The 17069-nt window shown below is 34.2% G+C and overlaps 1 protein-coding gene, 1 long non-coding RNA gene and 1 other non-coding gene across 8 annotated transcripts in view; 1 reads left to right on the plus strand and 2 right to left on the minus strand.

Moving 5' to 3' along the window:
* The window catches only part of LOC118193656 (silk gland factor 1-like), a 232912-nt gene extending 229887 nt beyond the window's left edge, over nt 1–3025 (plus strand). For all 3 annotated transcript variants that reach the window (XR_004758658.2, XM_085809385.1, XM_085809383.1), the window contains exon 2: nt 2814–3025. Coding sequence is in view for 1 of the 3 variants with exons in the window: in XM_085809383.1 (XP_085665509.1) it covers nt 2814–2826 (13 nt within the window). In the remaining 2 variants the exon portion in view is untranslated. The remainder of the gene's footprint in view (nt 1–2813) is intronic.
* LOC118191773 (uncharacterized) overlaps nt 1–17069 on the minus strand; it is a 478434-nt gene that overhangs the window by 209643 nt on the left and 251722 nt on the right. The gene's annotated exons all lie outside the window — the stretch shown is intronic.
* Nucleotides 14761–14834, minus strand: TRNAN-GUU (transfer RNA asparagine (anticodon GUU)). The gene has a single exon. It is a non-coding gene; the product is annotated as a tRNA-Asn (tRNA).

A 17069-nucleotide genomic window follows, 5' to 3' on the forward strand; every position in this document is an offset into this window, starting at 1 on the left:
TAGAATTAAGGCAAAGTACTGAAATTAAGTTGTTAAATGTAATAAAGTACAAAAAATGAAAACATATGATCTTAGATCAACGTTAAAATGGCTTTCCAATATCTGTCTTCGTAATGTTCTGAAAATCAGTAATAGCAAATATACAGTAGACAGCATAAGTAGATAATTCTTTTAACTTGTATGTTTAATGTTATAATATCAAAACAACCAAAAACGTTTGCATTCAAGATTACACTGCACATGTTCATTGAGGAAAATTTCTTTAAACAGACTTCGTGTTTAACTACTACTTTTTACTGGAATCATTATTAGTTTTCAGCTCAAACCTGAAAATAGAAAGGTATTAAGAAGGTATATTGTTTCCGAACCGTGAACATTGGATAATTTTCTGTATTAAACTGTACCAATGATGGAATTATTCAAAATGATAGATTGTTAAAAGCAAAGTAAATTATAAGTAGCCATTCATATTCATTAAGCTAAGGATCTTCGTATGCAATCAGATCTTATAATCATTTCTCGTATAACATGCTCACAACCGTAGCTTTATTTCCTTTATTGATGATTAGATAGATTTTATATTCTGAAAGAACAAGTGAAAGAATTTTTAGTAAGGATCAGAAAACCCAAGTAAGTTCTTTCACTGATTCTTAAAATCATTTATATATTACTACAGTGATAGTTTAAGGAAATGGAGTCCTAGAAAGGGCATCCCTTAAAATTGAGAAGTAGATACCCTCTACTGAAAATGGCATCTAATCTGAAAATGGCATGTCGTGATTATAAAACTTTCATTTTCATATTTCTCACATTTAAAACATCCGCTGACAGCATGTGACTTACGGGGTAAAAACCGTGGCAAGAAGGGGAACGCGATTTGATTTCATGCGCTGAGTAATGTTAGGTGAAAACGTGCAGGTGAGAAGGTAGGCCACTTTAAAATAAGCAATGAACGGTAGCCTTTTCTCACATTACTGTATTATTTCCTCAGCGATGAAAGCAACGAACTATATTTTCTCCTCTCCCTCCTAATTGTATCCATACTACACTTCTCAAAAAGCATACTATATATTTAAATTTCCCACTATATTTTGTTATTTCTCAAAAGAAAATCAAAGAACGGAGTATTTCTGTTATTGAATTTAGGTTATCCATAAGGTTACTGTATGAAATGTTGGCTATTGTATCTACATGATCATCCCATTAATATTATTAAATCTGTTTTCATAAGTTGCTTACGAGCCAGTTTCCCTTAGAAAGTCCTCCACGAAGGCATCCCTCCCCTTAGGCAGATAGCCCTCGAGGCTTTGCCATAATTACACATACATACATACATACATAAGTTGCTTACCTTATTTTGAGAAACATTTATAATTGAAAATTCATATCTAAAACAATTTACAAACAAACAGAGGTTGTAGGTAGCTTTTTCGAACAAGCTATATAACATAAAACAGGCAAATCGACAACCTTATATTCGGCGTAGATTTTTTACAATCCCGAATTTTTAGGGATTTAAAAAAATCTACTCCGAATATAAGGTTATCGATTTGCCTGTTTTATTTTCCACGTCGGCGTGTTTCTCTTGCGACTTGAAGCTATATAACAGTTTACAAATTTCATTCCCCCCCCCCAAAAAAAAAAACTACGACAGCCCCGAAACAAAAAGGTGACGATGCTTTTATTAGCAATTTGGATAATATTATTCCAGCTCTTAAAATCTATAAAAGAAACAGAAATTTGAAACCTGAAGACTTTAATTATCATTAGAGTAATTACTTAAATCAAAGGATGAGTACATTACAATCAATATAACCGCCTTTTAACAAGCTAACGTATTTCGATGTTAAGACTGTAGGCATGGATTGGCAGAGACCAATAGCCGTAAATGATTAATTATCAGTTATTAATTCAGGTACGTCTTAAGTTTCGACCATGCATTACAAACTAAATATTTTGGCTGCCTAAATACCTCACTTATTAAAAAGGCGCTTACTTAGCCAGGTTAACTTCGCAAAGCAGCGAAATAGCACACAAACAGATTAACGCTTATATAACGCTAAAGTATCCACGGCCATCAGTGTTCGATTGCTTAACACTACAGTTGCTTATAGTCTGTTACTTTAAAATAGGAACTTCAAGATCGGAGCAACTCCTCCCTCCCCATTTCCGATCATAGCGCGTGTCGTAACCAACGCACACAGGAAATTAGCGGATTTTAGCCAACTAAAGGATCCGAATTTTTTTCCTCAGCAGTCGTTGCCATCTTTATGAATCGTTGTTTGGGGGAGAAATAATAGTCCTGAAATGTTTATTCTAAAGTAAAAGATTATAACATTAGTAGTTATGCCAGAACTCAAGTCCGGGCAAATGGATTGTCTGCAAGGAGTTTCTCAACAGTAACATGAATACGAGTCAGTATCCCTTCGAAAGTCTTTCACGAATAACTCTCTTCTAATCCAGATAATCTCCAAATGCGGTTGCATAATTAAGTAACCAATCAAACATATTCAAAATATTCCGTTATTTAAATATCATCTCAATGAATAGAAATAATTTTAAAGTGCGAAGCATTGGTAAAGCTATGTAATAGAATCTAGGCTTATATTTCACTGAAAATTTTATTTATCTTTACATTAATACATTTATCTCAAGTTTAGTGTAAATTTTGTGTAAGTGTTTGGTATTATTAATGATTTAGGTTTTCTGGTTTCTTAATGCCATTATGTTTTATTATATGCCATAATATTGTCATTTGCTAATTATTATTGTATACTTTATTGCATTTTATCACATTTTATTTTCATGCACAGATATCTGATGTAAAAGAAACAGAGCAAACTTAAAGAATGAGAAGACTGGATAAGTGTGAGAAATGCTGGAGAAGATGTTATCTGTGATTTTATAGTTCGTTAATGGAAGTACAAAACGCATTCCTAAACTTTGTTTAAGGCCTCAGTAATCAAATTATAAGATTGTCTATTAGCTTGTTGTACAGTTAATTAATAAATGTTTTTCCTTACAATTATTTTGTATAGTTTACTTTTTTTAAGTTGTGTAATATGTTTTTATGATGTCCTCAGGAATTGTTTCAAGCCTATAACCGCTATTTTATGACACAAAAGGCTTTTAAATTTTTGAATTTAAACATGCGCTCTGTAACTTTTTTTAAAGAAAATTTAATTTACTTATATAAATTTTCACCATATTATAATTCGATATGCTTAAATTTCATTAGAAAATTTCGTGTAATATGTAGGTAGTAAGGTGAAACAATAACACCGGTCATCATATTTTCAGTATTAAATACTTAAAAAGGTGCTTTTTAGCATTCCATTTAGCATTAATTTGTTTCAAATACTTGTCAAGATCTTAACATGTATGAAGAAGTAGACATGCAGAGCAGCGCAAATACACATAATTTTCGATCTGCTTTATATTCCGTGTGTTCTGTTAACATAGAGCCGGGTTAAAAATTAAAAGAGTTTACAAATTGTGTCTATTTTTATGAAAAATAGTGAGCCAAAGGTATTAAATATGCCGACGAAGAATTATGTAAATATCCAGAGTCGAATACGTAAAGTACACGTGCGTGTCTGCGAAGCTGTGATTGTGAAGGGGATATAACGGCATGAGGGTCTTTCAGCGATTTGTGTGCCATCACTCCTCTACGACATTCGCAGTGTTTTTCACAAGAGTAAGGTAAATTTTATAAGGTATCAGGTAACGTGATTAGCCTCGAACATATGGATGACGGAATGAGATTTTCGGCAGATTTGATACAAGCAAAATACAAGCCAAGTGGCTGTAGGGCTCACTGAAACGCCCAGTGTCCTCTGCAATTTATAGAAAGAGTTTCAGGACACTGGACCATATCGAAACAAAACATGGGAAAGTTCAATCAAGACCCACAAGGACGAATGAGGATCGTTACTTGGAACTTTCAACGAGGCGACACAGGACTGTTATAGCATCACTGCTCTCACGTGAGCTGTATGCCGCCACTGGAACCTCAATTTCATGGTCTACATTTGCCCGAAGGCTTCATGAGATAGGGCTGTATGCCAGAAGTTCGGATGTTTGCTTCCCGCTCACTGCATTACACAAGAGAACTCTTTTACCATGCGTGGTGCAGATACAACATGCGCATTAGACCAGACTTTAAAGCTTTCTACAGACGAATCGAGATTCAGCATGAGCACTGTTTACCTGATTACCGTAGTCCTGGATTCATGTTCATGGACAACAACGCTTCTCAACATAGGGCTCAGCTAGTCGACGATTATCTGGAAAATGACGATATTCGCCGCATGGATTGCGTAGCTACATCTTAACCCTATACAGCATGTCTAGAGTTGCGTATTGGGAGGGCAATTTTATCTCGCCATCCCTCTCCAATAACAATCACGGATTTAAAAATTTCCTTGGTGCAGGAGTGGGATCTGTCATAAGCAGTCTTCAACTGCCTCCTGTTGAGTATACCGCCCTGCTGCGCAATCTGTCTGGCTGTGAGAGGGGACCATACCCCCATATTAGACTCATCTTCATTTCGATATCGCAAAGTGGATTTGGGATATTCTTGCACTATGAGCTTTACTGATAAACATGCGTATATAAAATGATTTGTGAATGGTGCATTTCTTTCTCTGTCATAAATGTATATTCATATCAAAGTTAATTTAAATCTGTCCATTAATGTTTCAGAAAGTTGACATATTATGCAAATTCTCTTAATCTTGCACACGAATGTGTATACAAAATATGCAACACTTAGTAATATAACATATTTTTCATGAAATTCAGCTTCTAATGCTTCGGATTTTATGTTTAAAATCTAAATTTTATGCTTAAGATGCTTATTTTTCGTTGCCTTTGTATATATAACGTATTGAATTATTATATAGCCTTTAACTGAGTGTAAAAATCTGCTTCTTAGATTTCCTTGTGCAGAAAATTAAAAACGAAATCAATCAAGGAAACAAAAAAATCGTTACGTTAAATTTTTTACCCAATTAAACCCTGTATTTTACAAAATGCCTCACTGATTCTGAGCCTAACTGAATGTTTGGTGTAATTCGTCTGAATGGACTAATTATAGACAACTGATGTTTAATAAATGAACTAGGAAGGATTATTTAACGTTTACTTCAACGCAGCTTAAAGCTATTTGTCTAACGTAAAGGATGCCTTTGGGAAGACAAAGCACTTATTTGCATCACAAGCGCGAAAAACCCTGAAAAACACATGCAGCCAACCGGTCTAACAGCCAGAAACAATATCTGGAGTAAAATGTCAGTATTCTTTAATTTCAACCACTCAACCATTGAGTAGAGAAATTTTGCTGTAAAACCGAATGCTGTTTTGGATAAATGTGAAATACTATATTAAAAATCTCTTTTTGAGAACTACCTTTAAAAGTTATCTGATTCTTCCACTTTCTTTTATGGATTTTCTTTACGAATTTATTAAATGGTAGCAGTTGTATTCAACTAAATATTTCACGTGTATTTAAATAAAATGAAACTTCACGAAATTTGTGGAGGGGGAATCTTACTTTTCTGTACAACTTAATAACAATACAGCAATTATATGGCATAATTGTTTCTCATTACTAACCAATAAGTTAAACCATTTAAGTGGAGCAGCCCCATAAATTTAAGGGTTTGATTCTCGATGGGATGGGGTGATTGCGTGGTTGTTTATATGGTTTCATGTATTACGTCTGATACGAGCAGATTTCCGCTAAAATAACTTAACTAGCTGAGGATTATTTTCTTTTGAATATCTGCTTATCTACCTTAACATTAAACAAGAAAAGTTTTGTTTCTCTATTTTTTAACATTCTCCCGTTTTAACTATTGTAATTCTCTTCAACTGCATACCATTTATAAAATAGAGATGTAAATATATATATTTGTGATTTATTCTACACAAACTATTAAGTAAATTACTTAGCATATTACTTGGTTTTAATTCAAACTAAAAAGAATATTTTTTATAAATTTTCTTTTGAATTAGATTTATAATGCTTTTAAAATTATGGTTTCACAATAGTATCACCTCTTTTCTTAAAATAAGCATAGAGTATTTCTACCTGTATAGTTGGATACACGGATGTTCTCTTATTAACATGGTTCATTGTCCTAGCAGATCACAAATTCATAATTGGATATCTAAAAGCTCACTGGTATTAAATTATAGCAGTTAAAAGACTGATCTTATGATTTTGATGGTATATGATGGGTGAACATAATTTGAGATGTTTTAAAATAGTTTCACTAAAGTTTAACTATTGTTTTTGTGCAAGTATTTACTCAGATTTTTAAATATTTCTTAGAGATATTTTTGTGGATTTTCGGAGCGAGAAACGTGAGAAATCAGCTATGCTTTAGCCAGGACTCGAACTCCGGGGTCTTACCACGAGAGCACTAGGAAGAGATGAAAAACTTCTTATAACTTAATGAGTTGTTAGATGAAAGTTACGTTTCTCTCAATAAAATTATTTTTAGAGAAGTGATAATTATAATTCAGCAACTTATGTTTTAATTTTCCTTTGAAACAATATTGATAAGTCAGATTCTCAAGTGATTACCACTTTCGTTTCAGAGTGGTAAATAAAATCAGAACAGTTTTTGATATTTAAAAATATCGAATATTAATCGAGTACACAAAGTGGATTAGAATAAATTTATATAGGAAATATGCATCAATTTTGTAAACATTTATGTATTTTACGTGACATTTTTAACTATACTTATTAAAGAGAAAAACAGCTACCAAACTGATTTCACTTTTCCATTTCTGGCAACAAAAAAACATTAATTATCTACGCCGCTAAAATTGTTTCGTTGATGTATTTCTTTGATATGACACTTAATGCTACTTGTCCTTTAAGAAAATTGCCTGACAACGTACTATAAATCACATTCAGTCATTAAAACAGTACTAAATATCTTCGTAAGTGTAAGTAAAGATAATTCTGAATTTTTGCCAGTAAGAAGTGGTAATGAAAACCATTTCTCAGTTTAGCAGAATTATTTAAATTTTATTAGTAAAAATTCTTATTTCTGGAAATGCATCTCTCCGTTAAAAAAAAATAAGAGCCCATATCTTTCAGTCCTATATTGCTTTCAATAACGGAAAAGCCGTATCATGTAGGCATACGTATCTAACTTTTACATTAAGTTGAGGAGTAACTTAGAACGTATTTATTAGATGTATAACTTTTCGTATATTTCCAGTTTGAAAGCTAGTTAAATAACCATCTGAGTCAACCTCAGAATATTTCGCAGTTCATATGTCAACTTGCCTTACGTTATCCGATACACAAAAGCAATAAATCAAATACTTCTGCCGTATGGCATATTAATACGGAATAATGCAAGTTTGCTTTGCCTTACTTAATTACATTATGCATCTTTCCCTCATAATTAACCTTACTCTGGGACAGAACACATCAAGCAACTGTATGGCAAAGGAACAGCCAGCAACGAGATGGAATGCCATAACGTATACCATTAATATTTGCATTCTTCTTTGGCAGTATAATATTAACTACTCGCAGGTATCCATTTGAGGAACCAACTCTGCGAGATAATGTACTCTGCTGCAGCAGTAACTTTGCTTAACACTTCGCACCGTTTCAGTGCACGGTGCATAATGCAGTGCATTACTCTCAGCGCTTTGTAACGCTGAATCAACGATAATACCCTCATATTACATGGCCAGTGGGCTTCAGTTGCATTTTGATTGAGAGAACATCCCTGTATCCAGCTAATTTTGGGCGTACTGAAGCGCAAGTCGGTTCCGTTTCGGATTCCGTGCACGGGCCATTTGTCACATTGTGATGCAGATGCGCACTTAACAGCCCTACTTAGCCCGACAGGATGGGCAACAAGTGTGCTTAAGCGGCGGGTCGCTGTTCGCCTGTCAGCACTCCCGCCTCTCTTTTCTTTCATAATCTCTAATCGCAGCTCCTCACCTTCCGTTGCGCATAAACCTTTCACAGCGTGGGAGTTAAAGCAGCTTTTTCGTTAGCCAGGATTAGATGCTGAGTGCAAGGATCAGGAACACGTTAAGCATTTACGCTTTACACCGCTCTGGAGTTACGGAAGCTCGCGATTTATGCAATGGCAACCACCTTCTGTAGCAAACCATCTCTGAAAGTGAAGAGTATATCTGAGAAGCCGAAATATAGATATTGATAGGTATAATATTATTCTCTAAGGCGTCCGCATCATACTAAAATATTTCATGAGCTGAAAATATCAAAAATATCTAAAGCAAAGCATTTAGATGTAGTCTTCCACAGATGTTTCACAATATTCCTGTTCTATTTACTACGCTATTTTTCTTTTCATTTTTCTTTTTTATTTTTTTAAATTTATTTATTTATCTTTATGTTCATTTCTTTTTGAAAAGCTGTTGTCTATAACAAATCAGTGTGCAATTAGCTTCGAGACTGTTCAGTCCTATTTTTCAGTTTGCTGAAAAAAGTCGAATTTATATCTCACTTCAGTGTATGTATGGTAGGCGTAGTTTTTTATTTTTTATTTTAAATTTCATTAAACTCTAGTCCATAATCTTAGATTAATTCATTAACCATTAATAAATCTATAGAGTTTGGTCTTCTTTTATAACTAGATCGAAACTCTGTGCAGACGTAGAGCAAATTATCTCCGTGTCAGAAGTTAAAGACAGAGTCTAGAGAAGGTTTTTAAAACAAACCTTTTTATTAAATCAGAAACATAAATGCACTTCTCGTGCTGACAGTATCAAGCGATCACTTGTTGCGATACAAACTACAGTAGCAGTAAATTTCAGAATTAAAATTATTAATTAACCGGACTTCGCGTTAAATCGGTTCCGGTTAACGGAACCGATTTAATTTAAATGAAGTTGGCTCAAAACATTCCGTCGGCTGAACAAATTTAATATTGGCAGCACTAACGCACAGCCGACTAAATACAATCTTTCTAAGCGAGCGAAACCTAGTAACGGTGTTTCAAGGAGCAGAAAAATGCTCTGTCTTACAATCAGAAAAACCTCATCTTAAATACACTTAAAGTAAATTTGCATTCTGGTAGGAAAACGGAAAAGAGAAGTGACAGTAAAAGCTGAAATTATAAATAACTGGTTACATAAAATAATAATAATAACCCTAAAAACCTTCAAATAAAAGAACTAATTGAAAAATATAGTTAGAATTTGTCGAATATGCTGCTGCGGACCTGTTGCAAAGGATGGCAACGAAAAAAAGTGAGGGTAGAGAAAAACAGATTAAAAAAGAAAAAACTTCAAAAGAAAAAGAAGCAATAAAAGAAAAACAGTTTGAGAGAGATAACGAATAGTCAGTAAAGAAATGAATGAATTAAAAAATACTTCTCGGCCACTTAAGAAGGAAAAAATGCTTTAAATTTGGCGTGGTTTGACCCTGCTTGTAATAATCTAATTATTAAAATTTCAGTATCAACGTTGTGTAGTGACTATATACGGTATTTTCTCCCACCTTTTCGCATGCTTTCGTTGTGTAATTGGAAGCATAATCGACGCGTATTCGAGATGTTCAGGGTTCGAATCCCGGCGAGGGGGATGCACATTGTTCACGTCCACTGCTTTTAAAAAAAAGCTAATAACTTTACAACGACTGTAATAAAAATATTAATTTAGTACATAATGTAGATGAACTGATTATGAAAGCTTCTTTGCCGGATGCGGTCGAATACATGAAAGTAATAAGAAACGGTAAGGAAAGGAATACAAAAAAGAAAGAAAAGAAAGGAAGAAATTTTAGGCAAGGTGGTATTAACTGGTGGCAAGTGATATTCGCCTGAAGTAAAAATTACAAATAAAGAAATTAATTCCAGGCAGCAAGTGAAGTAGCAAAATAAGGCGAACAATCACGCACAGACATCGTGAACTTCAAAGACGACAAAGTTGAGTTTGATTTTAAGTGCTTGTTAATGCTTTTTCTACTTTCTTGGAGTACCGCTGTTCTGTGGATAAGACTACAAAGCACCTTTAGTTCATCTCTGGTACGATTCCGGGTGAACGGACAACCTGCGTTGTGTTTTCCTTAGGTGTAACGTGAATGCTAGACATTTCATCATCAAACGTCTTCCACGAAGGCATTCATTCTATGGCAGATAGACTTGATGGGGGTCTGCCGTTATCTAAGATTCCTCTAGAAGAAGAAGCGAAAGAATCTCGGCCTTTTTCCTTAAAGGAAGTTTTAAATTATCATTATTTTTAACAATTTTACACTCAGATAGTAATCTAGAGAAACAAGAAAACGATAGATTTAGTCAATCAAATTTAGAAAGGTTATTTGGCTTTGCTTGATCTGTTAAAGGTTAATTAGTCCAAAGCCCCTAACAGACCTGAAACGAATTATCGCTATGTTTGAAACTGATTATAAAGTCTTGGAAAGGTTTAAATAACCTTTTTATTTAAACAACCTTTAGAACATAAACGCATTTATATGTGTGTGTGTGTGTGTGTGTGTGTGTGTGTGTGTGTGTGTGTGTGTGTGTGTGTGTGTGTGTGTGTGTGTGTGTGTGTGTGTGTGTGTGAAAACAAAATCAACCTCAGCTCGTGACGATGCAACTAAAGGAACAGACAACTTCAATTTAAAACGTGGACTAATAGTCAAAGATTAATATACTCAAAGTTAAATATACTTAAAACTGGGTCAGAAACTCTACCGGTGTATCAAATTCATGTGTCAAAACGATGTAACACCAAGCCGAATCGTTACAATGATCACATCTGGCAGGAACTAACGTAGCTTCTAAAACCTTCCACTTAAGTGCTAGCTAACTCATTTACATTCTGGCGAAGAAACGGAAAGGAGACATTATAGTAAAGGCCGAAATTATAAGTAACTGGTTTATTTAAACAATAACTTTATAAGTTTCAAGAATTAAAGTGATTAATAAATAACGAAAATAAGTATGCGAACTTCATTACATGAATATTTTAATCAGTAGTGAATGTTTCTTGAAGAAATTAAACAAAATTTTTTAAGGTTTTTAGTAATGTATTTCTCTTTACACATAAGAATTGTTTCCTGTATTTTGAATATTATTTACTTAATCAATTTCAGAAAATTAATTACAGGGCGAATGCTTTGTTTTTTTGCTAGATCACTTGCTACTTATTATTATAACTAATATGTAATTTTATAGCATTAATAAACTGAAATAACGCAATTTCACTTCATTATTTCATAGGCGTCAACAAGGTGGAATACGGTAAAATCTTTACGTGAATTAATTATTGCTCTTTCCATTAATCATGATTTTTAAGGATATCACTTCCCAAGAAGACCATAATTGTCTGAAACTTTAGATACTGTACTCCCTGTTTGGGATGTTTTATTATTTCTGGTTTCATATATGACCGAGACTAGTACATCTGAAATTGCAAATGTTTCTGAAAAACTGCACTTTTATTTGCTCTCACTACTCATCTTCAATTTCCTTGAACAAGTTCATACTCACATGCTTTACTAATAAATTACATATAAAATTATTTTTGCATGGAATTACATTGTTTAAAGACGTTTATCAAATAAAAGGAAATGCAGTTATATGCAAAAAAAAAAAAAATGTAATGCAATTTGAGGGAAAATTTACGGAGGGGAATTGAAAAAAAAAAGGGGGGGGCAAGAAAGGGGGAAAAAGAAAAAAAAAGAGGTGTATAAAAACTCTATCCGCAGCAGGAATTCCCCATCTGAATTATGTTTAATTCTATTTCATTTTAAATTCGCTTTGTTCTCTTCAACTTTAACAGTAGTCAAAGATTTTATATACCTGTACATGTCAAAAATTACTACATACTCATACATTCTTAAATACGGACGCATACACGTATAGACGCATCCAGAAAGAGCTCTATTTGTTCAGAATGAAAGCAAAAATACCAAGTATTAAAATTAACTTTGTAATCATGTAACAACTATAAAGTCAGGCTATAAATTTTTCTTCTTGAATATGTGTTCATGCTTGTACTTGAAGCTATTTTATTAATTTTATTTATCACTTTATAATACTATATTAATACATTTAGTTTCATAGTCGCCTGGTGTCGAGGTAAACCTGTAAGGTATTTCTCGCGCCTTCCTAGCGTGCTTTCGTGGTATAGTGGTCTGCACGCTGGGCGCGTATTCCAGAGGTCCGTGGTTCGATTACTGGGGAAGGCGTTGCTCATTTTTACTGACTCCTGCTTCCAAAAATTATACGCAGGTAATAATTTCATACAAGTAGAGAAAACATACAGATCGATATCCTCTTATACGAAGTATACAAGCAGGTTAAATTCTGCCAAGTGTTTCAAATGGATAGCGTGTGATTCATACGTGCAATGTAAATATAATGGCAAATACGTATTTGCTATCTTAGCATAAAACCGTGTTTCTTTTCCGATTACTCGTAAGCATCTTGTGGTCACACGACATGTAACTGGATATATGTGGTTGAAGATAAAATCATTTACCAAAAATGAGCTCATCTGAAGATGGGACGTTTGTCATAGAGAACTTCCATATCGTAGAGATAGCATTAGCATTAATAATTAATTTTATTATGCTATAAAAGTCTGAGATTCAACTAGGACTTAAACTCAGGACTTCACCATCAACATACTCGGCATTATCGAAGCTAGTTTCCAATCTCTCAAACATTTACTTCAATAGTCATACCCCGGATGCAGCTTCCTCGAGGCGGACGGCTCTAGCAATATACAGTATCCAGGTCCGCAGTCGGTATTTTGCTGCCCGGTGCAGGCTTCTGAATTCTGCCATATATCTCCTTAAGTTAAATAATTCTGCCGGTTGCAACGGCTCTGGCTCCGGCCCTAGTAGTATTTATAATGTCTTCCTGAGAAAGGAACTCAGAATCTCATTGTCTGTTGGCAAACATGCAATCACATCGGCACAAGAAGTTAGTGGCCGATCTCTTACTATTTATTCATCGTATTCTTACAACGTTATTAATATTGAAGAATCCTAAAACTTAGCCACAGTCATTCATTCAGTTTCAATAAACCAGAAAATTAGGTTATTAAAAGTGAAGACTATTTATTTGATTTTGAGTGAAGAAGCTTCAAATGCTAGATTATTTTATGAGCAACTACATTTATTTTTCAAATAACTGATAAAGTGTATATAGTCCGCATTAGGAAATATTTCACATATTTTGTGTTAAACTTCAGTAGTACTGAAGAACTTATCATAAGATTTTGTAACCGCAGAGTTTCAGATAACCTTTATGCATCCTACATGCTTTTCTCAATCTTCTGCGGATAACAAAATTATTGCGATCTGGTGTTTCAGGTCAGAATCTTGCGACTAAGTAAGCAAATACATTCATATAAGAAGTTAGTTTGCTGCGGAACTCATGACAAGTATTAAAATATGAAATATCCAGAAAAATACTTGTTTTCAAATTAAGAACATCATTTAGTGAAAAATGCAATACCGGGTTTCTAATAAAGTAGTAAATGAACGAGAAGAGTACCTCACCTGTATCGGAAACGCTGAAAATTTTTCAATATATTTAAAAGCAAAATTGTTTTTACGCAGTCCAAAAGGTCTTTTGGTATCAATAATTAAACTCCATTGTTAGAAAGTTAAATAATTCAATAATCAGGGTAATCAAGGTACGCAAGCTTGAAACCGCAAATATTTACTTATATAAGCCTCTACTTGAGATTTGCACTTAAAGCATCAATTCTAGAATTGCATTTGTAACTAAGTAGTAACTGCTATCGCGTAATTTTACGTGAATCATTCAAAATAATCTTTCAGCTCGTTCACGAAGGAGATTTTTACCCTCTCAATATTATCATATCCAGATATTTCCAAATATGGAATGCAGTATTATATGTTCTTCAACCAACTTTTATTACACTCGGACTAGAGACACGGTTAAACTCCAGAACCAGCTTCGGCTTTAAGCACTGTAATCAAAATCTTTGTGTCACTTTGCCTGCGGGTCTCGAACAAAATATTATAGCCGGTATCTAGACAGCCCCCTTCCCTGAGGGTGCACCGAACAAAAGCTCAACAAGACAGTATTTTGATGAAACGGGGTCGACAGAAAGCAGCATATGGGTATTAGGTAATCGTGACCCCAAGTAAGTTCAGCCCCAGGTGATTCGGAGTAGAGAAGGGGAGAAGGATTAAGCGCAAAGGACTTTTTTTAATCGTTTGCTAGTAAAATAACAAATTAACTGTGACTAATATTTTCTCCCGCACAAGTTCGCTTGAGAGCTCAATAAACCTTTACTGAAGATATAAACAGAAGTGTATTAAGAGAAACGAAGTGCATAATATTAAATTCAATTAGTCAATTTTCAAGTTTTGCATTAATTGGTTGAAACATTACACATTCTCTAGTAAACTGTACTTCTGGGCTATCCGAAAAATCTACGAAGTGGTTTGGGAAGATATTTGAAATGACTTTCTGACAAAAAATTCTAAAACAGTTCATATCGCAGTTACGAAAACAGAAATTTTCTATTAAAGTAGAATTAAATCTGCTCTAATATCTTTGAAAAATCGTAACTCTAAATATTTGGCCAGAGAAGGAAGGAATAAAATGAGGTTATTTCAAGTAATAAAACTTAGTTAAATTGGAGTAACTCATAAAATGTATAATAAATATGCTACGAAATTTTACAATTTAAACCATCTTTTAAGTGGAAGATGTAGAGACATTAGGTAATTTTTTAAAGCAGGAATGGTGAAAAATTAGCAACCGCCTTCGCCGGGAATCGAACCACCGACCTCTGGAATAACAGCCCAGTGTGCAGAACCACTACACCACGAAGGCACGCTAGGAAAGTGGGAGAAATACCTTATATACTCCCCTTTTTAAAGGGTGACTGGGGTTTTGGAAGGACCCAATCGCCAAATCCTGGGTGTAGAGACTCATCATCCATCACCCTTTTAGTTCGGGCGCCACTGTAGAGACATTGGGTATTTTTTTTTTTAAATGGCAAGATGAAAAATTAGCAACCGCCTTCTCCAGGAATCGAACCACGGGCCTCTGGAATATCGGCCCAGTGTACAGAACCACTACACCACGAAGGCACGCTAGAAAAGAAGAGTGGGAGAAATACCTTATAAAGATATCGCGAAATGGAGTAAAATGCTGGTGAATAAAAAAGATATCAAAAAAAGTCTGTGGTTCAGTGTTCAATCAGCTATGATATCCAATGAGCTAAAATTCGGAAGACCTATCTTAACTTCCAAACACTATACCTTAAACGGGGGGAGGAGTAAAAAATAAAAAAAATAAACGTTGATTTTAGATGAAGATGAAAAGCTAACGAGTATTAACAGTTGTATAGCTTCGTTCTTCCACATTTTCAGCCACATTTATCTCCTCAAATACCCTAAACAGAGCATTTAGGTAATAGCGAGAAATAATCCAAATTTCCAAACCCCGATTTGTTTAATTCTGCAGCGAACTTTAAACTGTCTCCTTAAAATAACACACGCGTTTCATAAAATCTTAACTCATTTACAGTCTGCTTTCCTAAATATAGATAGAGAGAGACAGGCAGAGAGAGATTCTTTTCTTAAGTTTGTTTGTCCCAACCGACTTCTTCTAGAGTTGCGTAGAAAATAAGGCTTTTAATCAAATCACTAAATTTCGATTGCCTGTGGAATCAAGATATACTTCTGAAAATATATGAAAAATTTCGGCTTAACTAACCGATTTCCAAAATGAAGCATAATATTAATTCGAATCTCTTAAACTGTCCTTCACGAACGATCTTATGGAATGAGCTGACACGACTCACGTAAATGAAATCGTTCCTGTCTTTCGCAAAAGTCAAACAGACTGCTATTAATGTAAACAAGTTGAAGCTCTCCCTTTTCTCAGATAGGACAAATGAGTGTTGAAAAATTTATTATTTTTCCAGATCAGTTATTAAAACTTGGTTTATATTTAGATTAAAAATCTTTTTGATGTTGTGAAAGATTTTTCTAAAGGAGAGGAAAACTTAGGAGAAAGTATTGTTTGTTAACAGGGTCGGCGCTAGGTTTCTTACCCAAATATTTCTTCAGTATCTCAATTAGAAAAATTTCACACTGTAGAGGAGTAACAATTTGACTGAGATTAGAATACCCTGCTGCAAACTAAGTGGTAAACCGTGTATCTCAATTAGAAAAATTTCACACTGTAGAGGAGTAACAATTTGACTGAGATTAGAATACCCTGCTGCAAACTAAGTGGTAAACCGTGTTTAATATTTCATTACTGTGATTGGGTCACAAGCAATATTTCCACGCAGAAGCGAACCCAGAACAGCACTAATATTTGAACTTAAGTCTCTTGAATAGATACTACATTATTGTAACTTTTAACCTTTCTTAATATTGAAATCAAACCAGCTAGAAACAATTATGATTTACTGACTCAATAAAAAAACACTAAACAGATATGTGTTAAAGATACATGTACTATACAAGTAAATCTTTTGCTCCGAATGGAATTCATATAAGCAGACTTAAGATATGTTTCAACTAATGCATTCGTTATTCATTTAGTTTGTAGAGACATAGGTTAATTTGAAGCAGGAGTCATGAAAAATCAGCAATGCCCTTGCCAGAACCCGAACCTGGACCTCTCTAAAACGCGCCGAATGTGCTAACGTTACACCAGGATGGCATGCAGAAAGGAGAGAGAAAGTACTATATATATTTTCTCTTTTGAAGGGTGACCAGTCACCCTTTAAAAGGGAAAATATATATAGTACTTTCCAAATCCTGGTGGTGAAGAATCACTGTGGAGTGATTAGGATTTTTTTTTAATGCGGGACACATGAAAAATGAGCAATGCCTTTTCCGGGACTCGAATACACGTCGAGTGTGCTAACGTTACACCACGATGGCATGCAGAAAGGAGGAGGAAAACATCTTATAAGTTTTTGCTTAAAATTTAGAAATAACGTTTTCAACATTCTTTTGTGAAACTTTTGTTCAAGGTATTGGCTATGTACCTGTTCTAAAGTTTATAAAAGCATTCCTTGATATCTTACAAAAAGATTGATGGTTG

This window comes from Stegodyphus dumicola, chromosome X2 (assembly GCF_044657685.1).
Source record: "Stegodyphus dumicola isolate Sdum_Otavi_A_Nest chromosome X2, ASM4465768v1".
Taxonomy (NCBI): Eukaryota; Metazoa; Arthropoda; class Arachnida; order Araneae; family Eresidae; genus Stegodyphus; species Stegodyphus dumicola.